This window comes from Corvus hawaiiensis, chromosome 1 (assembly GCF_020740725.1).
Source record: "Corvus hawaiiensis isolate bCorHaw1 chromosome 1, bCorHaw1.pri.cur, whole genome shotgun sequence".
Lineage (NCBI taxonomy): Eukaryota > Metazoa > Chordata > Aves > Passeriformes > Corvidae > Corvus > Corvus hawaiiensis.
This window is the reverse complement of record NC_063213.1, coordinates 77156156-77183549: the sequence shown is the minus strand read 5'-3', so window position 1 is coordinate 77183549 and position 27394 is coordinate 77156156. Positions and strand designations below refer to the sequence as shown.

The 27394-nt window shown below is 36.0% G+C and overlaps 1 protein-coding gene across 4 annotated transcripts in view; it reads right to left on the bottom strand.

Annotated features, from left to right (window-relative positions):
* CDH12 (cadherin 12) overlaps positions 1-27394 on the bottom strand; it is a 431901-nt gene that overhangs the window by 124992 nt on the left and 279515 nt on the right. For all 4 annotated transcript variants that reach the window (XM_048311278.1, XM_048311300.1, XM_048311309.1 and 1 more), the window contains one exon: positions 723-1017. In XM_048311278.1, the coding sequence (XP_048167235.1) occupies positions 723-1017 (295 nt within the window). The remainder of the gene's footprint in view (positions 1-722; positions 1018-27394) is intronic.

Below are 27394 nucleotides of genomic sequence, written 5' to 3'. Positions count from 1 at the left end.
CCTGTACACTAGGTTTTTGAAAACTTACCATGTCCCCAGGCAATCTCCTTTTTTTTTTAAATTTTAATGTAAGAATCTGATGCACTAAAGGTTTTCTTGGACATTAAGTTTCTGATAACTTAAGCCACTCCTGCAGACTCTCATTCTTGCATTGTGACCAAGGCAAGGGCAATAGTTACTTTGTGCATGCACAGTATAGCAGGACTTGAATAAAGAATTGCCCCCTAATGCATAATTAGGAGATCAGGCAAGTGCTGGAGGAGTTTAAGGGCCACAAAGACAAAACCGGTTAAATGGCAAGATGCTTTACAGCAAACAGGCAATCTAATTTTGTACAGCAAACAGCAAATGTAAACTAGGAAGAGAGGGGAATGCACCACATCAAGTGACATAATAGGTTTGGTGCTACGGAGAACCCTATTCGCATATCTTCCTTGAATATCTTTTTTTTTAACTCTTGCTACTGTCAGAAACATAACATCACAGACATTCATATTGCAGGAGAACAAGTCTCTAAATAAGCAAACAAAGCTAAAACAAAACTGTAATCTGTGTATATCTAGGCACAGAGTATTAGAAACATTTCTAACAGTAAGTTTTAAAAGTCGGTTTTTCATTTCTTCCTTCTCTTTCTTTCCTTTTTCTTTTCTTGCAAGAAAAGTACATTGAAACAATTAAGTAATATGCAATTAGTTATCAAGCATTTACAGCTTCTTACTCACCCACTGGAGACATTTCTGGGACACTGGCAACATAAGGCCCATCCAGAAACTTTGGCTCATTATCATTAATGTCCTGCACTTTGATGATGAATTCTGATTCAGGCTCTAGTGGTTTCTTGGTGTCAACATCCACAGCCTGGGCCCGGAGTGTGTAGAAAGGTTTTTCTTCTCTATCTAGGCTCCTTATGGCATGAATGTCTCCTGTGGTCTCATCAATGGTAAAAACCGTGCCAGCACCATCTCCTGAAAGGGTATATTTAACAGTGCCGACTCCCTTGTCCAAGTCAGAATGAAGCTTGAGGAGAAAAGAAAAACAAAGGGGAGGACAAAAACATTAATGGTTTTTTCTAGGCTAGATGGCAAGTATTATTTTAATTTTTTTTTCTGCAATAAAAGACATTGAAGGAACCAACTTCCTAAGTCCTTAACTGCCTCTAAGTGCCTGGAAAAAATGTGAATAGTATGTTATGTAAGACTTTTACCCTTATCTAGTAAAGCACAGAGAGCAGTTCAGCAACTAAAACTGCAATGAAGCAGGGCTTCACATTTGTTATAAAATGAAATTTAAGACCAAGGATGTAAAATCACCCATAACCACATCAAACAAATGTGAGATGACATGAGAGTGTCAAAAGCTTTCACAGGCATTTGGCTTTCAGAGAAGTAGAAGGGAAATATCTAATTTTTATTTCACGAGCAAGAGCTTGATGGCATCTAAAACTCAAATTCATACTTGGTTTAAAAAAGGAAAATATACACCTTGTGATTACAGTAAATGCTAAACAGAACTAAAAGTACTGCCTTTTACACAAATATTTGATCACTTGCTTTTGCTTTTTTGAGATAATCACACTGCAGACTGAAAATCTAGGAGTTTCTTGCTCATTTTGAAAGAGTACAGAACTCAATATTTTCTGCCTTAAATACCAGTATACACATTTTTCAGGCTATTACTCTTATTAATCTCTAGTTATAATTAAAAAAAACCAAAAAAACCAAACTTGAATTCAACTTCTTGGATGTTTTTGTCCCTGTAATCAGTGTCTGTCCTACAATAAATTTAATTATTTTAAATGCAGAAATTTTTTTAATCAAAATACTGTATAATGAGCTTCTTTCTCAGATGCCTTCACTTGCTCTGTACTCATCCTTTAAATGCATCTGAAAGCTTTGAAAAGATACTCAAGGTTACATCACCGATGTTGAAATAGTTTTTAAAATATTCGTCCACTTTTCCCATCTAATGAGGACTAAAAAGATCACTATAATGGACACCGGTCAGAATGGAGATTTCAAGAGCGAATTCTCTTAAGCTGAATTGTAAAGCGATTATGGATATAGGCTTTATTTACATGATGTACTGCCCAAGGTGAAACACAATGGAGGAAACATGGGACATGAAAGGAGATTATGTAGAAAATGAATTACTGAGGAACTAAATGGTTTTGGTAATGGGGCAAGAAGCTAAGCTACAGAGAAGGAGGTAAAGGCAATTACTAACATTTATAGCTATCGACTTGAAATTGAAAATAGGTCCTTGTGACTGTGGAAGAGGTCATGGTTTGTGGCACAGAGCGAACATGAACATAGTCTTCTTTGTCTACTTTTTCATCTCATCATTCTTGCTCAGTGAATATACTAAATTCTGATCTTTCATCTAGCTGTCCCCCACATGAATTTTAAATTATCTCTCTAGTCCAAACCAAAGCATTTTGCTTCTGAGGTATTAAATATTTTTTTGCTTACACAATGAAAACATATTGCAGTCTGAGATAATTAATGTATATTTCTTCCTCATCATTTTAATTTAAGTGGCTCAAAATTTCCTGCTCAGTAAAAACTTGGTAATTTTTCTTCCATTATCATTTAGAGGCTTACAGACACACATCGAGAGAAAAAAACCCCAAAACTTATGATGAGAAACCTTGAAGAAAAAAATGTTAGAACTTTTTAGAGGAAACCAGACAATATTTTTTGTAGTGTCCCTATATTAAATAAAATTTGTTTGGGCTTCATTGTGAAGACTATCTTGATGCATACTCCTGGAAGTAAGAATATCATGGAGCAAAAGAATGCAGTTACAAAGCAGGAGTTTGTAAACAGGGAAGCGTGACAAGATTACTCCCATCTCCTGTCATCGGATTTGGCACTAAAGCTGAGATGGTTGAGTGTATTTCTGATTGCCAGCTGTAGGTTTTATGTTCAACTTGAAACAAATCAGGCTGCATTGCATGTCTTATCTGAGCCCTTGGATTATACTAGAGAGAAACAATTATAGTTGCTTTTCCTAGCTGGAGAAAAAGCAGGAAAAGCAAGGGCTCCCAAGACAAAGGAAGACTGAAATACAAAGACTAAGCTAAACATAGCTTTTTTTTCCCAAATGTATTGGAGAATAAAAGCTTTATAACTTGCAGGATTAGCAATTCTACAGTTACAGATGTGTTCACTGGGCTTCACAAGTATCACTCAGCTTGTATCACCTAGGAACCATTCCACCTATTCAAGCAGAGCTCCATTGCTCTGCATTAGCTGGGATGTGTCCCATTGTATTTATTCACTAAATCATGCTAATCTGCTGATTTTGATACAGGCTTCCTTAGATACCATTACTGGACAATGTGCAAATGCATGCTTATCTGTAACCCACGCTGAGCTATGCAATTTTTGGGGCAATTCAACATTACACAGTGTCTAGTTACTGTAGGGGAATAGCTGATTGATTTAATTTAAAATTAAATAAATTATCCGACAATAAAAGGAGTGCAAAACTTAGATTCAGATACGATGAGCAAGAAGCTAGTATTAGGTGTACTAACACAACACTAGGAAATAATCCTGACTTTCAATGCCTTAAATTTTCCAGAAAGCAGTTTAGGCTAAAGAATAAGTACTTGCTACTGTGTCTTGATTTATGTGCTACAAGCTGTATTGCACTGGAAGAAAAGACATTTATTTTTTTGTGCTGAAAAACATACAGAAGGTATGTGAAAGACTACTTTTTCTGACACTGTGTCCACAGCAACTTTGATTTTTATTCCATTTCTCCTTCTTGCTTGCACTTATTTTCTAATTCTTGGTCTTCCACTATTTCAGCAAAATTTGAGGGCAAAAGAACAAGTGCTCAGATCTTACCTACTTCCCTCCCCACAATGTGTTTCCCTTCCAGAATCACATGAATTTACTGCAACAAGGTTGTACAAATTATGGTATTCACACAGGTTGTCTTAATTTTATGTTTTCCCAATAAATCCTGAATATTAAAAATGTAGCAAAGGCTTGTAAATCTGAGGGACTTGTTTCTACCTTTGCTGAAATCCACACTTTTATTCTCATTATGTAAGTGTCAGAGACTGAAATATTGTAATTTATGACTTAAACATTTTCTTAAAGGACTTTTAATATTGTATTACAAAAGCTGCAAAGAAGACTACTGCACCCTGGATGGGGCCCTGACTGAGGCCTGACACTGCTCACTGATGAAGAGAAGATAAAGTAACAGCTCAGGGCTGGGGACATTCACTGAGCACAGGCTTAACACCTCCAAAGGTGGAGACCACAGCCCCTGGGCTATCAGCTGCCAGGCTCGCACAGACCCTCGCACCAAGGCCCAAGGCGTGGAGGGAGGAGAGGCTCTGGGTATCTGGGAAAAGCCTGTGGTCAGAGGTGCCGTGACTGCCCATCCTCCACTGTGCAGAGGAGCCCAGCTGAGGGGTCCTCACCAGGGGGGAGGAAGCTTATCCACAGCAGAAGGGGGTGACATGGCCCATCACAGGCGCCCCCCGCCAAGGGGTCCCCAGACCCTGCACCAGAGCACCAGAGATGATGCAACAGACCCTCAGTGTTGCAAGGGACAGTGTCAAGCTGGCCCCTGCAAGGGAGACACGTGGGCGTTCCCACCTGGCCCGAAGCGTGTATTAATCCACGGGATTCTGCACTCTTTGGCGTGTGGCGGCGTGGCCACGACAGCAATGGAAGACCCTCACCACCAGCAGACCGGATGGAGGGGAGCAACGAGACATCGTTGGGACCCTTGGATGGGTGATCTGCTTCCACCTAACCCCTGTCACCTCTCCCTGTCCCCCCACCCCCCCACGCACACTTCTTTTTTCTATTTCTTTCCCTCTTTTCTCTTCCCTTCTCTTTGCCTCTTTTACTATCAAATAAAATACATCCATTTTTTGGCATCAACATCTAACCTCGTTTGGTTTTAATCTCGTTTCTGGGAATATTTTGAACCTTCTAAGCTCTTTCCGGTTTATGCACAGAGATTTAGAGTGCTTTGCTTTTCTGGATTTAAACCGGATCATAACAGTAAGTAACACTGTTTAATGTCAGACCTTTGGGCAAATCTGCCCCAACTGTAAAACTAATAATTTCTTGCATCAAAATTTGTTAGTGCAGAAAATCTTGAATATTTTTCTGCAATGGCAGAAAAAGATTCCATAATTCTTGCTAATGTGTACAAACAATAACACATATGGCAAAGGAAATGACTGATTAAAAAAAATAAAGTATGAATAATAAGATGGAGACTATTGTGAAATACATTGCAGAAATCTATGCAGAAATTATGGCTGTGTTTTTGAATCATATCCAGTACCAGATGCCAGACTGATCAGTCCACAAGTCCATGTGACCTAGCAATCTGCTTCAGCCTGTAACAAGCTGAAAGCTAGTTCGCTTCAGAGAGGATAAAAATTTGGTAACAACCCACTACTAGCACATCTGGGAGAAATTATTTGTTCAATTCTTCTGACAGTTATGTCCCATTCCTAACAAGAAATACGATTGCCTGTATTTTAGCAGTAAATTAAGATCTTACTGCTTAAATAACTCCTTGTTATCAGGTCTGTGTCACTTCAGGAATTCATACACCTGCACAAATAATTTCAAACTACCTGAAAGACCAGGAAATGCATTAGGTAATGTACCTCAAGAATGGCTCTATACACCTTGGTAAATTGAACATTGCAGGAGTAGCTGTTCCTCAGTATCCTATGGTGCTGATTTTCCCTTCAGTATCCTATTCATCTGATCCTCAACTGTTAACCATCTCTTTCCTCAAATACTTCAATGACTTTTATTAATACAATCATTTCAAAACTCAAATATGTAAATTCACATACACAGGTAAAGAAACTGGAAGCAAAAGAAACTTAACAAATTGCAAGGCAGTCTACTTTAAAATGAAGCAATCACTATATCCCCACAAATCATGCTAGAACAAGGGTTATGACATCTGCCAGGATTGCTGTGATCTTAATTTCACAGCGATACAGACATTGAAAAGTTGTTGTATGGGTTGACAACTTCCCTTTCTGCATTTCCCATCCTCATAAAAAGAAAAAAACAAAAAAGGTAGAGAATGGAGTAAAAAAGTTTTAAATTTCAAGGAATGCTTAACATCCCTAAATTGATATATTCACCCTATGATGCACTCTGAAATTCTAGGTCTTATTCCACTGCCAATTCCACAGGCTGAAAAAAAAAAATCAGTCCAACTTATTTGTTACTAGTAAATCAATTTAAATGCTATGTTGCAGTGCATATCTGGACTGAAAAAAAATGGTAAATGTTCCAGGCTATTAATCATTCCTTGCCTGTACAACAGTATTAGTTATCAGTCCCACATCTGTAACTTTACATCATTTTTCTTTATGCAATGTATTTTTAGGACTTTGTTCCATTATTTCCTCTTCCTGCACCTACTCCCAGCTATCACCATTCATCCTGTAGCCACCAGCTCCTCCCCCTGCCCTTTCTTGGGTAAGATGTGCAATGAAAACTGTTTGAGAAACCAGAACATCCATTCAACTCCAGTATTACCTAACACTGCAAACATGGAATGATGTCCTGAACTGAGGAAAGGGAAAAAGGCCATTTTTGTGCAGTTAACATAGATGAAAGCAGACCTATTTTGACAGATCTCTACTGCAAAAGGCTGTGTTGGAACAGGGATACCCACTACAAGAGAGGAGGGTGTAAATGAGCCTGAACTTTATATTTGGAAGACTGCCCTTTTAAAATATAATTATTCTACTCATATTTTCTCTTGCCAACAACTCCATGGTCTACACAGATTGCATAGTTTCTTTTAAAAACTGATAATTAGAATCTAATGTACTGCTTTTACACAAATGTATTTATTCCTCCCCTCTAAAAAGGCATAAACCCTGAAAATTTTCCTAAGTTTAAAAAGTCTGTGGGGGTGTCAGAGACTTTAATTCAGGACTTGGAGAAATAAAAAAATAAACAGTCTAATTGTTGCTAATAAAACCCAATAAAACAGTTTTTCATTCTTTCCCTCTCCATCACACACACACAGGGGACATTTAGGGACGAGGTAAAATCTGCTCACAACACGGTCAGTGAAAATGTTTCCTGATCCTAGAAATTTGGATTACCTAGGGCATCTTCTAAATAATAAGTTAATATGCATTAGGCAGGCAAGACAGCAGACTAGAGCTTGTGTTGAGAAGAGTTAGGACACTACTACAAATGGGTCAGATGAATACTAATAGTATATGGAAACAAGGAACAACTAAAATCACACAATCAGAGAATCCTTTAGGTTAAAAAAGACCTTTAAGATAGCTGAGTCCAGCTGCAAAATTATGAGGTAAAAGAAAGGTGAACAAAAGTAGAAAAGAATGTTTTTTTTAAAGGTCATTTGGAAAAGAAGGTTTAGTTTCCTTTCAAAGCTGAAAACTATTTGTAATAGAAAGAGGTGTCTTTGCCCTAGCTTTGTACAGGGCTTTTATAAGAGACTCCCATCTGTAATTAGGCTTTCTGAGTACTATGAGAATTTCAAACAATAATTACAAACATTAGTTAAAGGATGTGCATGTGTGTGTATATATATATATATACAAAAAAATTTAAAAATATTATTTGAATTAGAAAGCTGTGCCTATATTATCATGATTAATTTTCTTCGGGTTGTATTTCTATGTCTTCTCTTTTTATGTTTAGTAAAATATCTGCTTCCAAAAATTGGCATTCTTCTGACTACTTTTTGTAAAAATAGTAATAGACAACGTGGTTCTGCATTTTGAAGTATCCTTCTGTTCAAATTAGATTACAATACAATCTCATTCAAAAGGAATTACGTAAAAAAGAATTTCTACTCTTTTTCTAATGATTCTTGTTTCACAAATAAAGCTGAGCTTTATTTAAATTAAAACACTTATTATCCAATTAAATAAAACATTATCTCCTTCTGACATGGGGATTTAGTCTAAGCACACTAAGTCAGAACAGACTTTTCTGATAATGAGTGTGGTTGTCAGGCAGTAAGATGATGGCAAATGAGCCATTAGAAAGGAATAAAAACACTACCTGACTTCATCAGTTCAGATAAATCTTCATCTCTACCAACATCATGCACTTGAGGGGTAAAGGATTGTTATTTTTCTAATTCTTCTCTACATTACTTCTTTTGTTGCATTATGTGGAATTTAATAAAAATACTTATAAAATCACAGGGAAAAAAACCCAACAGTCCCTTCATGGAATGCCATATACATAAAAAATACTGGCCAATGAAAAAAGTTATGCACTAATAAAACATTGAAATACTAAAAAATTCTCAACAGTGTCTTAATATAATTTAATTATACAAGTAATTATTCATGTAAGTTACAAGTTGCATAGATTTCTGACGATTATTTCTGCATCAGCATTTTAGCTGGAGCTGACGCATATAGAAACTCTGTGTTCTGGTCCTCCCTCTTCAACTCTAATGCAAGAATCAATATTAGAAGTAATTTTTTAAAATTAGATTATTCTTACTGATCTCATATAACTCCATGTTACAATGTGCTGTGTACATATGTTGGTAGGTTTAAGTTCACAGTTATGTTGAAAATCATTTGAGAAAAGTGTTCTGCAGAATGGTGACAGCTGATGTGAACATCAATTTGATGAGGTCTCTGGGTATAACCATTGTCAAGTAACAACATAATCACAGATTCCAACAACAAATTCCAGTATTGGCTATTAGACAGCAACAGGAGACAAAATTTGAGGAAATTTGTCAACTTCCAATTTCCTCTTTATCCAGGGCAATTTTATATATCCTGCCAAAGAAATATGAGCTACAATGGAGTGTGCAGCTGCTCCTGACAGGTCAGTGGAAAAGGATTTTACCATATCATTAAATTTTTATAATTTTAGAATTTTTCAAAGTATTTAACAGGAATCGAGCAGGGGATTGAATCTGAAACCCTCACAATCCAAAACCCTTAATGCATCAGATGGGAAAAGTGAGGTCGTGCCATGTATCCTCATACATAGATATAGCCTTTTCTTTTCACTACTATGCACCCGAAATCTGTGGCAAATAATCTTCTGGGTTGAAGGAGCCTGTGGAAGACATCATCTGTTACTAATGAATGCATTTGAATTGGCACCAGTAGGACTGGTTTGATCTACACCTGTGAAAGCACTGGTATTCCCTCTGTACCCTTGCCTGGCTGGAGTCTCTGTGGTTAAGTCAGAGCATAATGTTGATGTCCAAAACACAGAAATGAGGGAAGGGGATTTGCCACAAACAGGGCTCTGGGGAAAAAATCATCTCAGCTTTAGGCAGGAGATATCTGTATTCCTCTTCAAGACAATACTTATTTACTGATTCTGAAAAATAATGAGGAAAAGACACCATTACAATCAAATTCTAACTCTTGTTATTTAATTGTGCATGATCAGCAAAATGTTCAATAGGATTGTTGTAATCAATTAAAATGGTAAGTATGAAGGGGTGGTGATCTTTTGAGGTAGTGTATGTGATTGCAGTATTATCTTTTTGAAAGAGGAATCACTGTAAGAATATCAAACAGAGCTGCATCTCTCTTGATAATACATACTGTCAGTAATACATTTTTTTTGCACTGTGTTCCCTGCTGTATCTCTCTACAACACATATAAAAGATCAGTGCATGAAAATATGAATTAGGCTGCATGAATAAATATAATAAAAATAGACACTGGAGACTTAGGAAGTGTTATGTGAAATTTGTTACATCAAAACCAAAATTTCTAAGACACCTTTTAGAGGAGGGTTTATAATTTCTAATGACGATCTACTTGTATTTATGAAGATAGTCTCTCTGAAGGTCACCAGATAACCACTGCTCAGAAAGTTGAGAACAAGCAGGAACTTTATATTGCAAAGTGTCACTGAAATTAAGCTGTTGGGAAGGTTAGAAATTTTAGTCTAGAATGAGCTGTTTATGCTTGTGAAATGACAAAATCTTTTTTCTTTCTAGGGTGTGTGAATGTGATACATTTTCTGTAGAATTATAATCTATAGATCTCTTAAGCTACAAGGTATAAAATCCTGGTTAGTAACTTAGACTTTTCTACACAGAAAATACCATTATCAGAGGACACATGCTTGATTCCTCATCTCACCTAATAATTATGACATTATGGACTTGTTTTTAATTTGATATCTAATGTACCATGGACGCTATAGCCAGTCAGTTGCATGACATATTTTCTCTCACAGGAGTTGCCCTACTGATGCCAGTAGGAATACCTTGTGTGATAGGGAAGAAAGAGTGGGGTGTGCCATTCATTTTTTGAAGTGACAGACAAAAAGACAGCTGCCTGTTGAAAACTTCCGTGCTCCTGGAAGAGATCTTGACTCTGAGCAGCTTCTCACTCCTTTCCTTGGTGGTATTCACTTCTCCACCCTAAACATCTGGAGCTAATTGAATTCCCCTGAAATTCCTTATATCATACTGTCCCATCTAGTTAGAGGAATTGAATAGCTGGCTTTTATAAGCCTGGTTCTTTTGAAATTAGTTATGGAAAACTCAAATTTCCTGCTGGAGTTGCTCTTCTGAGGAGGGAGCAACCTGTATGAAGGACAGTAGCTGTGAGGCAACATGCATTTCCACACCACAGCTGCAACTAGGAGAAGAAATACATCTCCAATTATGCATTCATAAATATCTAAAGGCAAAGTAGTCATGAAATAGTTATCTCCTGCTGTTCATCAGAAAACCCTACTTAGGGGTTAGCTGACCACCACAGTCACATGCATGTGACCACACACACAAAGTTAATCCCAAGCCTGACTCTGGCTCCCTGACTCAGCTGTGCAAAATATCCAGAGATAGTTTCTCTGTAAAGCGAAGGGCTCAGTATCGTTCCTAGAAGTGTACCCTAATTAAGATTCCCTAAACTAGGTTTACTCTACTTCAGGAACTCATATATCTATGACACGCAGAGGCATGAAAGGACAGATTATTATACAGGGTCCCTTTGCATTACCCATTAGTCAAAATAAGATGAAAATTTTCTGTCAAAGACAGTAATAATAATAATATCGACAACAACACTGATAAATACACAGCTTTTAAGTACTTCAAAAAGGCACTCTGTCACAAACCAAAAGTGACAGGTTCTTGTCATTAGAACATAAGAAGAAAATTAGAGCTGTAGCAAACACATCCCTAGAAGTGTGTGACGGAAGAATATCAGTTTAAATCCATTGCATTTGGAAAGGTAAAAGTTTATAAACTGATTATAAAAGCTTGTGCCTAATTTTATACTGATTGGAACCTTTTTTAGCAAATACATCTTCTGCTAATTTCTGACTTGTATCAGTGTGCTCTTCAACTCCAGCTTGAACTTGGGAGGGTTTAGAGTAAAAGCCTACTAAATTCTGCTGGTGCTGATGAAGCTTTCTTCATTTTTATCCTTCCCTTAATACATTTTTCTTTGGTTTCTTTTTTCAAATATTTTTCTATATTGACTGCATAGAAAATAAATATAAAACTCCCTTCCTCATATATTTAAATTTAATGTTAAGTTAAAAACAAAAAATTTGTTCCATAAATCACACTTTTCTGTAAAGCTCTGTCAGTTAACCTGTCTCTTTTTGTTTGATAATGATATACTAGAACATGTTGAGATTGACAGAGTAGAAAGACTTTACCTCAACCTGTCTATCACTGTGACAAGGCATACTATCATAAACTGTTTGACCAGTTCTCTTTTCTAAACAGAAAAAAAAGTTAGTTCCATCATAGAGGTGAAAAATAAAAACTTCAACACATATATTAGAGGGATAATTTAAAGTCATTTACAGGCACAGAATTTTATGATTGAAGCATAATATTTTCTGAATTTTTAATTTTTTTCTTAAGCTGACCCAAAAAAACTCAGGCAAACATGTGCACTACAAGACACAAAAAATATTTCAAAATAATCCAGCAAGAATGAACAAATAATGCTTAATGTGCAAGAGATACAGGAATAGAAGGTGCAGCAAATAAAATGAAAGAGCTCTTCTGTGCCCTATGCATCAATTCCAAGAAAGCACAACCACATGAATAATGTTCTGCCTGCAAGATTCCCTCAGAACAATATTTCTATGGGCTGTATTATCACACAGCAGTGTTGATTTTCCTCATGTTCCAGAAGCAGCATAGGAAAGGGTTGTATTGTATGTATTTATTTTGTTTTGCTGAAGCAGAACAGAAAAGTCACACGCTGCATAGTTTGCATTTATTGCTAGCTTGTGACACAGGTTTTTTGGGGTTTTTTGAGGTTTGAGATTTTGTAAAAATAAGTAAACACTATTTTTCATTGGGGTCTTTTAACTAATCAAAATTGCCATGGGAGAAAAGTAGGTTCTTACGACACAGGTAAAGCATCAGATAAAGTTTGTTCTTCTGGCTTGGATTACTTAAAACAAGCAGCATTTATATGTCACTATGCAGAACTGGATCAAACCCCAGAAATCCTGTATATATTCTAAGTGGATACACTAATATTTATATATTAGTGTATCCACTTAGATATATTATAGTGTATTTATTTATACACTAATTCTATTATATTATAGTGTATTTACTTATACACTAATTCTAATGGATACACTTATATTTCACATATTGTTAAGCTACACTGTGTAAGAATATTAGTATACCTTCTTTTTAATAAAAATGTCACACCTATGTTCTAATAAGCAAAAGAAAAATATCTTCCACAGCTAAAGTTAAATCATTTCTGCTCAAATGGAGCAGTTTAATTATAAATCTGAATATCATTGTCTGTGCTGGATTTTCCCAATTCAGTTTTAAGAAAAACATGTTGAGTTTACGTGTAGTTACGTGCTAGCTATAGCATTCATGTGCATGATTTACTCATGTTTTTAATTAATAAAGAAAAATGTTCCTAAGAATCAGTGGAGAGTACAATACAATAGTTAAAAACATTAGAAAGCTTTATAATTTGGAACAGAAATTCTTATATGGCTGCTGTAAGTTCTCTTTTCTATAGCTGTGGCTGTACTTTATGTTTTATACTGACGAGATGGAAGAAGAGCCACCTCTGCTTTTGGGAGTGGAGAAGGAAGAGAAGAGCAGAGAGTCATTTTACCCCAGAGACAAGAGGGTGGGAAGGTTATTCCTACAGAGAACTTGAAAGAAGTAGGAAGTGAGGTAGAAAAACTGTCCCTGTATGAGTTTATATTACATCCTTTTTCTGACAGAACTTCTCAACGAAACAACAGAGATATTAATTTGTTCCTAATCCTTCTGCATATGATTCTTCTAGAAGTCCTGGGGAAATTAATTTACAAGGACAAAATTTCTCCAGGGTCCAGGGAAGTGTAACTGCGTCCGTAAAACCTAAATCTTGGACTTGAGAATGTCAGTGGCAAAACTCCCATTGTCTCCAATTTTATTCAGTGATAATTAGGGCTTTGCGATTACTAGCAGAGTACTGTCCTGCAGAGTATTGGCAGAGTTCTCTCCTGCAGTCTGAGAGTAAACATTTTCTTTTGTTTAAGTTCATGCACTTAGGGAAATTTTCTTTTCACCTTTAAGTTTTACCATACTAAAGATCTCAAAATGGAAACAACAGAAGTCTTTTCTTGTGTGGAAATCATTCACCATCTCTCTCCTCTCCCATCGATGCCCCCCTTTTTCATTTTCCAGAACCTAAATAATAATATTTGATTGCTTCAAGATTCAGAGGTAGGATGAACTTTATAAAAAAAATGCTTTTGTTGGACAGAAATTACTGTGAAATCCTTTCAGTGGTGCAGGAGTTAGTTATGATGTGGCAGGGCTTTTATACATTTATAAATGTTTGCAGATGTCAGGCTTCTTTCATTGACAAATGTTGCAGGTATTGATAGCAAATTTACCTCCATTTGCAGCAGCTGTTAATTATGATCAAGGAAGTAATATTCACAAAGGGAACCCGATTTAGAAATTTTCCTAAAATATTCCTTTGCTGTGATAAATGACACACACCCTTTTTGAACATAAGAACAGACTTATCTGTTAAATAATAATATATTCACTGGCTGTAGACCTTCTAAGCATCAAACATCATCTTTCTTTGCTGCCTGCCTTTATGTTTTTACAGATTTCATTGTCATATGACACTTGCTCCAAATGTATAAACAAGGACTGAGAAAAGTGTTTGTGCCTCTTCAAAAAGATTGTGTAAATACTTTACCAACTGAAAACCAGAAAATCTCTACAGTGAATAAGGCACTTTAAGAAAGCACACAACCTATTGACGTTAATTGTGATTATGCCTGAAAGACGTACATATGGAAACCACATTCTTGTAAATGAGAATGCAGAACAATGGCACCGGTTTAGAATTAGATCAGATCAAATGAAATGGCATTTGTTTGTTAATGAAACTTTCACTCTAGAGCCATATTTGCACCATAAATTGAACTAAATTTAGCAATAAGGGAGAATGTAGTCTAATTTATATAGGAACAGAAATCCATTACTGCATCCAATTCATCCAGAGAGGTAAAATATAGAAAGTATTTGCTTAAACCAAGTCAAAGAAGGAACAGGTAATTACATTTATTTACTAAAGAATTTACCAAAAATGAGTAAGCCAGAAAACAGTAGTTATTTCTGTTGCTCCCACTTTTTTAGGGGAAAATACTCTAGATGTAAAAATTATCAAATCTGTTGAAAGCTAGCATTTTTAATTCTATTAACAAATTGAATATTAAAATACTTATTTTCAGTGCAAAGTTATTTGTTAGAAACTCATTTCTTTCAAGGATAGCTGACAATGACTGGTCTTCTGCAGTATTGATTTAATGAATCAGAATAGAGTCAATGTGAAAACCACATTATGAGTGTATTCTCTTGTAAGTAGTGCTTACAGTAATTGAAGAGTAATCACTCTAGTATTGAGGCAAGTTGTATTTCCCTATCTCATTCAGGAGGCAAGATCTAGCTACTAAACTAGGATCACAGTGTGTGACTGGCTATAGGAACATAGCAGGTACAGCCTCTAAACCGGCAGCCTGCAAGCCATCCATGGAAAGCCATGCAAGGATGTACTCTGTAGAACTGCACTTCATTTATGTACAGGGAATAACATGTAACTGCCAAAACCCATATGCACAGCAGTGCACAGGGCTATTTATGACAGCCACGTGCCCCATAGAGCTGGTTCTATTAAAGGAACAAGGTCTTTGAGAAATTGAGTCTTATTTGACTCAATAAGAGGAGAAAAAAAGCTTTATGCACAGAGCTTCCCACCCTCTTACCCTGACCTTCCACACCTGCACAGGGAAACAGCCATCCTTGGTGAGCTGCTATGAGATCCAATTTAGAGCTGCATCCTTTATTCTAAAACTAAGTTTTCTGAGAGGCTGGCATAGCAGAATGAGAAGAATACGGTATTCACTTGTAGTGAGCCTTTTTAAGCTTTCGGCATAGATTAATCTCTCGTTGGCATCCAGCTGGCCTTGTTTTGAGTGCTGCAAAATTTTCTTTGAAAAATCATACAGCACAGACAGAAAAAAAAAAAAAATTAAGCAAGGCCAAGCTTTTGATTTACTGTATGTGTGCCTTAAATGTGCATATTTTTCATCTTAATGATACATTTACTGAAAACATGAATTGGTGGTGTGGGATGCCAAACACCTGTCACAAAGAAATTTTATGCTATAAAATCATGAATAAACTACATCCCAGCACACTTACAGCTGTGTCAGGATTATGTTCTTCCTTAAGAATTCAACTGAATACTAACTTTTCTATAAATATTCTTTTAAAATTCATAAAATTAGTAAAAAACCCCAATAAAGATTTAGAAATTCATAAATACATCAAGATTTCTTTGCTAATTTGTTCATTAACTTAATACCCTAGTTAGACTGATCTTAGCTTGATTAACAAGCCATTACAATCTCCCATAAAATAAAAATAATCTTAAAATTAGTTTGACTTAAATAATACTACTAAGCAGTGGTGTTTCCATTACTGGAACATCTGGTACCTGGAGCAATAATAACATACGTTCTTCATATTTTGATATACCAGCTGCAGCTAGTAGCAGTGTAGCATTTCTAACTTCCTGAAGCATCTATTTTGTGAACTGGGTTAGTATTGTGGACCCCTGGAAACAATTTTGGGGCTTGTATGATTCCTTTGTTATCAGCACCATGTGACTGATCATGGAACAGAGGATTCCTTGGGAATTTTTTATTTTAGTAAAGACTCAAATCTTTTTCTGTATAAAAATCAACATACACAAATTCATTCTAAAGCATGCGATGAATGTGAAATGGAAACTGTATTTTGGAAGAAAAAAGAATGGGAAAATCTGAAGATGTCTCTCTTCAGTGCATAAATAAAAAATCAATTTGATGCTGATTAACTTCCTCTCAAAAAAATTCTGACACATGCCCTCTGTACTGAAGCAAGTTTGCCCTCAACAGGCACTGTTTTCACTTTTAAGAAGGAGCAACAAGAATATTTTTGGAAGACAGGCAAAAAATATACAGAGTAGTTCTCCAACTTGGTCTGTGAATGTCATGACTCTGATGGGCAGATGAATAGTGCTTCAGCCAGGCTGGGCTGTACAAAGCACAGGTAAGAAGAGATACATGCCTGTCTATAAAGAGGTTATAAAAGAGAGGTTGCATATCTCAGGTGGAGGATATTTCTCCCCATGAGTGCAGCGCAACTTTCTAACATATATCCCTCCTCAGCACAGCAACACAGACTCATAAAGGGAAGGTTGTAAGGTGCTTCCAGATGACTTCCCAAAAGGACAAGCAAGCCACTGTTTTCCCAGCATTACTGGCTGCATTTTGTGGGCTGATCCTGCTGCTACACCTACGTCTGTCCCACAGGAGAGGTATGTGTGCCAATGCCACGCCAGGGCAACAGATACCAGCTCTTTCTCTACTTAGTCCACAAATGCTCCCACATTTCCTGGCTGAGTAGTACTGCCAGCTGTGAAAAGAATGGAAAAGCACTTTTCTCTGTGGACAGGCAAAATAATAAACTAGTCATGGCAACAGCAAATTAGCAGCACATATCAGCACTGCAGGGTGTATAAATTATTTGTATAGCAACACGCTGAGTCCCAGAGGTGTTACAGACTTTGACATAAGAAAGCTAATGATGTTAACTACAAATCCGTGTTCATGTAAGATGATAACTTTACATCAATTTTCAGAGATCATTATCAACCCTACTTAGAGGAAGGGAAACAGACAAAGAAATAGAATGGTACAAAGAAGCCCAATGGTACAATTTTTAAACAGAATTCAGTGAAAATGTAGTGACTTTAATGGCAGTAATCAATTGTTCAGCTGCCTTCCAGAACAATAGTTGTAGATGATGTTAAGTTTGTTTTTAATTCAAGCCATAGAACCTCAAAGGTCCAAGAAATGAAGCAGAATAGCCTAATTTTATAGAACTTCGGCTAGGAACACCTAAGAAATTATCAATCTTAGTAACTCTAACTGAGTTAGCAAGAGAGAGCAAGAGAGAGAATAGAGAAACATCAACTCTACAGTTGTTCAACTGTTATCAACTTGTTCTCCTTCCATATGAAACTGGATCGGTTTGATGAAGGTTTAAGGTCGAAACCAGCAAAGGTCAAGACTGTGAAACCAGACGACCTATGCAAAGAAAATTTGGATCATTTACCAGCTCAAAAATAAATAATCAAATTAAGTTTCCCCAAGTGCAGGTTTAACACACACAAACATACACCCACAGATTGTCCATATGCTTGTTTTAGAGTAGTTCTTTTCCTGGTTAACATGGAAGCGAAAAATGAAAAAAAAAGAAAAGAAGAAAAAAAAGAAGACTGATCAAAGGTGTAAATCATATTCATTACTAATGGATGTTGCAAAACAGATAACAAATATTTCCAAAAGAAAGGGCAAATGAATTTTACATAGCCAAATATTTTAAAAATACACACTTTATGAGAACCTTAAAGGAAAAAACAGATGGCATTTTAGACTGCATTCTACATACAAGATTTCTCTATCACAGATTGTGAATTATGTATTCATGTTTTCTCATATCTTTCATATATAAAAAACCAGTTTGAAATATTAATTTTTTTAGTTTAGAAAATATTACCATGAATATTTTAGAAGCACATATTCAGAAGTACTAGCCTTCAGAGAAATAAAAATAATGATAAGAGCATAAACAAGAATTTAGAAAATGACTTCTGTTTTCATAACACCTTGTATCATCTTTTCACTCCAAAATTTTTATCTTGAAAATTCAGTTTTCAGTTGGACTATTCAATTTTTCTTTCCATTTAATAAAAATAATTGAACTATACTTCATTTTATCTTTCATTATTGCAGTGAAAAAATATATTTAAATAATCATGTATTATAAACTAAATATAACAGCAAATAATTTTTCATTTCTCTGCAATGATTCTTATAACTTTGTATTGTCTGTTTCATGATTTGTCATAACAATCAATTAAGATCAAGTAAAAATTTGTTGGTGACTTCACCAACCAAAAAATGTTGGTGACTTCAACATAAATTTGATCTATCTCATCATTTTTATTGTTCTTGGCATGTTTTTTAATAATGAAAAAAGTAATGGCTGAACATGTTCTAACACAGATTAGAACAAAAAAGAGGACATGGGCAAATGTAACTTTTACTTGCAGATCACCCACAGACACATAGACTAACAGACATGCAGCACCAAACTTGGAAGTTAATTTCTTCTAAATCAATATGATTTTATACAAACCATGTAAAGACTTATTTTTAGTACCTAAATTTTTCAAGGATTGTAAGTTACAAAAGATATGCACTACAAGCATGATTTTTTTACATTTTCAGGCATGTAAGTAACCTGAATATAAATATCACTAAGAGTTACTCCAAAACTGCGGTTATACACTCATGTTTTATACTACTGTTTTGCATCATGTCTTGTCCACCTTTATATGCTACACAGCATAAATCACTCCTGCTCAGTAGTTCTTCTTAAAAATACTCAGAAATTGAACTGAAATTTAGGGAAAGATGGCTGACTAAATATGCTAGGACTCACCTAGCCTTGGGTAGTGTCTCTGTATCTATTTTTTATTAGACACAAGCTGTACCTATGTTAGCAGGTAATGTGAACCAGTGAGTGTTCTGTAGAATGAAGCAGCTGATGGAGAGGAATGATGCAGGCAATAAATGCACATCAGGGTTTTTTGCTGCGAACAAAATCTCATCTGGTTCGGTGGACTAAGTGCCAATTCATGTAGTGCATCCTCTCAGCTTTTTTAATCCAGAAGTGATCTGGTTTGTACTCTCCAAGACCTCTCCTGCTGTGAACAAAACTACAGTAAGTCTGAATGATCAAGAGATTTGTCTCAAAAGTGCACTTTAAGTGGGAATGAAAGCACTCATGAAGCTATCTGGTAAAGATTCTGAAACATGGCTATGACTTCAGAATTTAAGAAGTATAATCTCACTTCTTAATTTTGAAAGAATCAAAAAGAATTTTTTAAGAAAGGTCCCATTTATTTTTTGGACACAGCCCAAAATGGAAGTGAACTTTAGTTTATGTCTGCATTGTATCTTTAAGTAAAGATAGAGAGCTGTCATTAGCTGGTTAGAAAATTTGTGGTGGCATAAAGTGAAGTGAACAGGAATTTAACAGGATAAAAAGAAAATTTACTTTAAAATCCCTGAATCTGAAAAACAACTTTCTGAAAATGTTTTTTCTTGATAAATTCTGTCAAAATGTGTGGGGTATTGGCAACATTTATACAAATGCTATTATTTACTTTGTAGGCATTATTTTAGGCTCATCTTGTCCTTTAGTGTATAGTATTAATGAACATTAAGACTAGAAATGACTTGCAGGGTTTTTTAAGACATTGTCGTGATAGTATATCAATGGCTTTACAAAGTCCTTGAAGAAATTTACCCATTTTAATCTTTGTAATTTACTTCTTTCCTTCGGTTTGAATTACAATACTGGAAACTAACACTGGAGATAAATTACTGAAGCAAATAATTTCTTCTTATTTATTTAATTCAGTATATGGACTGTCCATCTCTAACAAGCATGCCAGTAGACTCCCCATGAAAATACAGAATGAAAGAATCTTTGGTTCCTGTCCTAGATATCAGGAAGAGGGATTTCACGTGCCTTTTTCCTCCCAGAAAAATACCATTTTACATTTTCCCCAACAATACAAAAATATCTGTACAATGCATAAAACGTGATCAAATTCAGGACATATTTCTTATTATCTTGTATAGTCTGTAGGAAAAGTAATATCAATAGGATAATTACTTATACCATTATCTTTTACAAGTTTTTAACCACTGATACTTGCAGATAATTAAAGAAAATGAGCAGCCTGTCAGAATTATTTAATACACTGAGGAAGCCAGTGCTTCAGAATCAGTCTCTGGGGCTGGGCTCCCCAAAGAAACATGTTAACAATCTATTAGAAGGTGAAGACCCATAAAGCACAATGCAGACAGACTGTTATGAACCCAGGACTCTTGATTGTCTGTTTTCTCAGTTATTTTAATAATTTTGTGATCTAGTTTGATGATCTATGAATACAGTAGGCTCATGAGGACTTGGCAGCACTGACCTTTAATCCCCTTCCCTCTTCCCCTTGAGCTTACTTTACCTTACTTTTTACCTTGCAGTTACAAATTTGACATTATTAATGTCAAGACTAGGAATGGACTTGGAAGCTAACTATTTAATCTAAAGAGCACTGCAGTGCTGGATGTAGGGAAATTTAATCAGCAAACCTTTATTTCATTTCCAGGTAGGCAGATCTGCCCAGCTCTCTGTTACTGTGTCCTTCGATGGAGACACAACTCCCTACTTAACAATTCAGGCAATATCAAACTGTAGACCATTATTTATATAAAAAACACTCACATATAAGAGGAATTAGAAAAATTAGAAGGATAGACTTTCTAGTTTTTAAGGTTCCAGTTTCATTTGATAATTACTCAGGCAAGTAATTCAGTCTTCCTGGGCTTCAACTCCCTACTTAGGGAAGAGAGCTGATACTTTCTTGCCTCACAGAGCCACTGCAAGGATAGTCATTGAAATGTCCAGATGCCTTAGTGATGAGGCCCATAAAAGCACTCCTTTGAATCACTCTACTTTATAGACGGGTTAATAAGCCAAGTGGACAGAACAATTCATTTTTTTGTAGTATCAATTACAATTTCTTTTAAAAAGGTGTTGCTCCAAAACAAAATAATAGGTTAGACATTAATTTTCTTTTTAATTTGTTAATATATCTAATTTTACTACCCTTGGTAATAAAATTATGCTATATTTGCTACCACACTCCCTTGGCAAGAGGAGACTCAGCTTGCAGAAGAAGGAATGATCAAGTGCACTTCAGAACCAGACCTTACAAAAGCTTTCAGATATGCCAGTGCAGTAAACATGTCAAAATGGTGAATAGAGTAAATAAAATAGTACATAAAAAAGAACCAAACCCAATCTTGTTTGCATCCAAATGAAACGACGACTTATTTTTGGTTCTGTATTTGCTATACAAACAAAAAGCAGCTCAAGTTATTGTTTCTAATATAAATCATAAACGTGTTTCTGCCTTTTAACTTCTTGATAATATCAAATTAGTCTATTAGCATATAAATTACTCAAAATAAGTAAATATTTTACTTTTTAAAAATGCCACAGTGACACATACCTTTACTGAAAAGAAATTTTCAGTGGTACTGGTCAGTTTTTCAAGTTTTCAGCATCTCTTTAATACTTCTTAATCTGCACAAATGCTTTCTGCCAGAATTCATTAGGCTTGCGCAGGAATCTTCTGATTCTGCAAACACTCATTGATTATTTTCTTGGACTCTAATATTGGCATCAATTAAACTAGTATCAGTTACCTGCTGTTGGGCTGATACAGCTGGATTTGACAAGCAGGAGCAATTAACTGGCTTATATGACAGTGCTGAAAAGTACTCTTTGTTTCTAGAAAATATATACTGTACTAATAACGTCAATGAGACCTTTTTTCCTTGGCTTTTTCTCCACAGTTTATGCTTCAGTTCTCACAGTAAGAAAAAAATAACATTGTTACAGCAATTAGACTGTCCTATCTCACTCTTTTATTATAATCCTTAATTCATATCAGCAATAATACATAAATATTTATAGGCTGATTTTTTTTGACACAGTAACTCTTGTTGACTATCCAAATCTGCAACTTGACACACTAAAAAAATATGTATCTTTGGATCCTGCATTATGAAACACTAAAATCCTGTATTTCTTCAACGCAGTAATTTTACACTGACACCAAGGTACAAGAAAACATAAAAGATTCAGAATCAGCTGTTATCAACATCTTACTCAGACATGACTCCTGAAAACCTGTGCTATAAGAAAAAATTTGAATAGAACAAACTCTGCTGAATGGCATAGAATCATCATCAGGGACTATGGTTTACTCACTGCCATAGTGACAGAAAAAAAGGCTGTACTAATTAAAACTCATTTATTGACATTATCCTCTAGGATACTGGAACAGAGAACTCTCTCATCTTGTCTCACCTTAAGCTTCTTTAAAGGACAGCTTGAACTGAACACGAGAAATGTGCTTTTGAAGACCCAAAAATTAAAGAAAAATCAAAAGGCTGGTATACACATTCTTGACAGGCCTAAATTCTTATTCAACCAGCACATAAACCACCTACTCTTCTTCAATGTATGTGGGATGTTGTATATAAAGACTGTTTGCAAACATATGCAGAACTCTGAAGATTTTTAAGCTTGCAAGAAGAACAAGGAATTCTTCCACAGAAGTAAAGCAGGTGTAAAAAAAATTCCTTTAATTTACTTTTTAATTTTCAGCTTATCAGGCAGTTAGAATAACAAGACAGGATCACGACTCTTATCCCCTTTAAGAGGTCATTTTATTTTCATGAAGCAGATTGCAAGGTATAATTTAAATCACCGATTGCATTTTATAAGAATGCCATAAGATTTGCATAAGAGAATAAATATCCCAGCAAGAAGACATAGAGGAATATTTGTGCTTTGTATCTGTCTGTCTTTTGCAAGCATGTTTGAGTTTGAGTGTAGGTACCACTGCGGTTCAAGGGCTGTCACATTCATGCTGCATGTAGATGATGAGCTTGCCTGGGAGGTTTTGCTGCACCTGACCAAGTCCCCTCCCATTCCCAAGCTGTCCTGAGCATAGGCTGAGCTAGTTCCCTCTTGCTCAGAGTCAGAGAGAAACCAACCACAAACTGAGTGTGTGGGCTGCATTCTCAGCATAGCAAAAGTGTTTTGTTCTTAGGCCAGCTTCAGACAGAAGGAATCCTCTGAGGGACTTGAAGGGGTCCTGAAGAGGCTCAGCTCTTTTTTAGGATGTTCTTAAGGAAAATCCTCCATCAGTGACATGGACTAGAAAACTAAAGAAGAAGTTAGTGTGAAATGGCTGGCAGTATGAGATATTGAAAGGCATGAAGATTTGCAACAACATCCCAAGCCTCTTGCTAACCAGACATTTTTCTTGGCATTATGTTAGTATAGTGACCTGCACTACTGTCTTATGTTTTTTGAATCTAATATTATTACTAACACAGCACCATTACTAAACAATTAGTAAATTGCTACGTGAAGTACTGCAGATGTTTGCATTTTACATATAAAGACAAATGTTTATATTTTTCACTAGGAGAAAAGTTATTTAATACAATGTATTTTTCTATTCAGAACTGATTTGCTACTTGATGAAATTCTATGCCCATTAAACTGTCCAAACTACTTTCAACAAAGTTAAATAAGTCACTTTTGGGAACATGACTAATATAAACACTTCATATTATTTTATCTTAGGTGGAAGAGAATGTCTGTTACTATCCTCGGTCCCCAAAGCATGGTGTGCTGCGCTGGGTGCAAGTGGCCTCCAACCCAGAACTCTGTCTCTGGTAAAGGTGAAGGTCAGAGAAAGCACAGTTCACCACATAATTTCCAAGTGTCCAGTAGTTCAGGCAGATATTGGTGATAACTATAGTTATTAGCCTTTGGCAAATTGATCTTTTATTAATTTCTTCGTTCTTTTATCACAAACATGAAAGTTTCTGTTATCTCCACAGCGACCCATGGCATGGAGCTACCTATTTTGGATTGATTCATTTTGTGAAGAATCACTTCCTTTTCTTTCCTCTGAATGTGCCACCTGTTGGCTTTGTTTGCTGCCTTCTATCTTGCTCTGGTGAAGGAGGGAATCCTCTCCTTTAGTCTCACCCCTGTGTTCTAGATATTTTTGTGACCTATCATACCTCTTCCTCTTTGTTTCTTTTCCAGGCTAAGGAAACCTATCTTATTCAGTTATTCCTCACTGAGCAGTCAGTCCAAAGGTCCTGGTTAACCTTTTATCCTTGTCTGTACTTTTCCCAGTTATTTGGGACACATGTCCTCTGAGACTAGAGAGAAATAATTCGCACAGTGTGGAAGCTAGACACTCACCAGAAATTTAGACACAAAGCTGTATTAATGACATCTATTTCCTTCTGCTGCTGCTAAGAATTTCTAACATCCCACTTGCTTTTTTTGGTACTCGCTGCACACTAAGCAAATGTGCATACAGCTATTATGAAACAAGATCTCATTTGAGAGAGATTATCATTTCCACAGAGCACAACAATTTATTAATGAAATTGGAATTATTTCCCTCCTCCCACAGTATGTACCACTCTATATCAGATTTCTTGTCGTATTTTAGTCCTGTTTCATAAGGTCCTTTTCCCATTTTTTCCATTTAGCCTTTGTCTTTAGTAACTCCAGTAGCTTAATTTGAAGAGCAAACACTCCCCTGGATATTCTCACACATTCCAAGATAATTTATGATGACATTAAGCAACATAGGCTCTAGCCTAAATCCTTACTGATACCAAATATAGCATCATAGTGTCCAGGGTGAAACAAAGTAATGCTTTTTTCAGTGGTCAGTTAAGTATTTTCACAACAATAGGAGCAAATAATCCATCTGCTACTGAAAATCTATTTTTTTAGTAAGCAGTAGCAAGGCTTTAATGGCATTACAGTATCAATCATTGATAACAGAATCAATAATAACTCTAACTTACATGTTCAGGGACTGACAGCTAAAATAAATACAATGTACACAAGGTAATAACTTCTATACTTACAGCTGGTACTAGAAGACAGGAGCTTTTTCCAAGTTTGCTTTGTTCTTTACACACACTTATTTCTCTTGTTTTAATGCAAGAATGACTACCACACACAGCTGTTTAGACAAAACCCATTGTATTTATGTACTTATGAAACTAAACCTTCTCCAGATGAAGACTAAATTGAAGTTAGTTACTAACAATTAAAACTACATTAGTTTTAATTTCAGCATGTGCCAATGCTGGTGGGCATTGTGTTCAAATATTAGTATGTCTTTCAGCATTTCTCCTCCCTTTTTTATCTTTTATGAGTTCAGCCCCTGGGCTGGGTGGGGGAGGGACATGTCACCAGCAGTGTGGACATAATCACCTTTCTCCTTAGTCACCCTCTCCTGCCTATAGAGCACATGCATCGCTGCCATGCAGCAGTCATAGAACATGTGCAGGTACCACACAGTGAACTAAACAAAGGAACTTATCACAGTTTAAAAAAAAAGTACTGGAATGAAAAGGGAAATTTTGCACCATATTGTTTTTATGCTTTAGATCATCTTCAACCTTTAGAAACAGCATCATCAGTCCGTAAATGCCTCTACAAGGTTATTGGATTATTTGGGATTTTATAATCTCCATTTAGATTGACTAAATGATCGTAAGCAAGTGACAACAGAGAAAACTATGCCGTAGTGTTCCTATTACAAAATTATTTTCCACTACTGGGACATCTAAATAATGTTCGGTTATTTTTATATATTATTATTATTTCCTCAGTTTTAATATTGTCACATTCCCCTTTTCTTTGTTAAGACCTTTTTTGACTTTTCATGTTGAGTTTTACGCATTTTTTACCCAGGTAGAGAAATATGCAATCTACTCTTTTTTATGAACTAATTATTACGCAGTAAAGACAAGGCTCATTTATGAAAGACAATTCATGTCACCAACACATGGAAAATATAAGCAAGTTTTTGGGTGTTCAAGGTCTGTTTGAAACTGGAAGAGAAGCTGTGGAGTTCAAAGCTACTATTAACTGGGTTGATTCCTAAGAATTTAATAGGATATGTAACAGATCCTACACAAGTATAGTGACTGTAACTTTTGCAGCAGAGTGGATACCAGATACGGGGAGACAGAAAGAAAGGGGATGGTTATCTCTAGAGGGAGAGGAGAGACAGGTCATTTAGAATGTGTGGGACATAAAATGTTGCTGAAAGGGAAATGGTCATTGCCATAAAACCAGTACTTGCTCCAAGTCCATTGCTTTCTATGTGAGACAACAGAAATTGTGGTTTGATGTATCACCTTCAGAAGAACAGAGGTTTTTGCACTTTAGGACATCTGCTGTTAAAACACTTTCAGGGTCCTAACTCACAAACCGTGCTGTGTAATGGCAGTGCTTGACGAGACTGCAAATCCCCATCATGCTGGTTTACGACTTCATACAAGGATATTAACTGCAGTGACTGAAGATGGGATAACCTTCCAACTCATTAGCTTCTCCTATAAGCTGGTGCTGGACACTTGACTGGAAATTATTCTTTATTTTTCTTATCAAGCACGCTTCATTAATAATTGCTTGATTGATTCTAGCTGTGGGGGTTTTTTTGTTTGGTTGGTTTTTTGCTTTGTTTTGTTTTGTTTTTTGTTTTGTTTTGTTTTGTTTTTGTTTCAGGATATTTATCATTTTGCTTGAAAAAAAAAGAATTTAACTTCTAATTTTGTTATATTCAATTTTATACTCATACATCAGTTTTGAATTTCAGTGATGATTTTTCATGCTATATTTTCAAAAATTTATAAATAATTATTTGCATTTTATTGAAGCAATTTTAATCACAGAATCACAGAATATTCTGGGTTGGAAGGCACTCAAAAGGATCTTTGAGTCCTTTCCCTGCACAGAACAGCCCCAGGAGTCACACCATGTGCCTGAGAGCATTGTTCAAATGCTCCTCTAACTCTGTTCGGCTTGGTGCTGTGACCACTTCCCTGGGGAGCCTGTTCCAGTGCCCAACCACCCTCTGGGTGAAGAACCCTTTCCTAATATCCAGCCTAAGCCTCTCCTGACACAACTTGCTCATTCCCTCAGGTTCTGTCACTGGTGACCACAGAGAAGAGATCAGTGCCTGCCCCTCCTCTTCCTCTCATGAGGAAGTTGTAACTGCAATGACGTTTCCCTTCAGTCTCCTCCAGGCTGAACAGACCCAGTGACCTCAGCTGCTCCTCATACAGCTTCCCC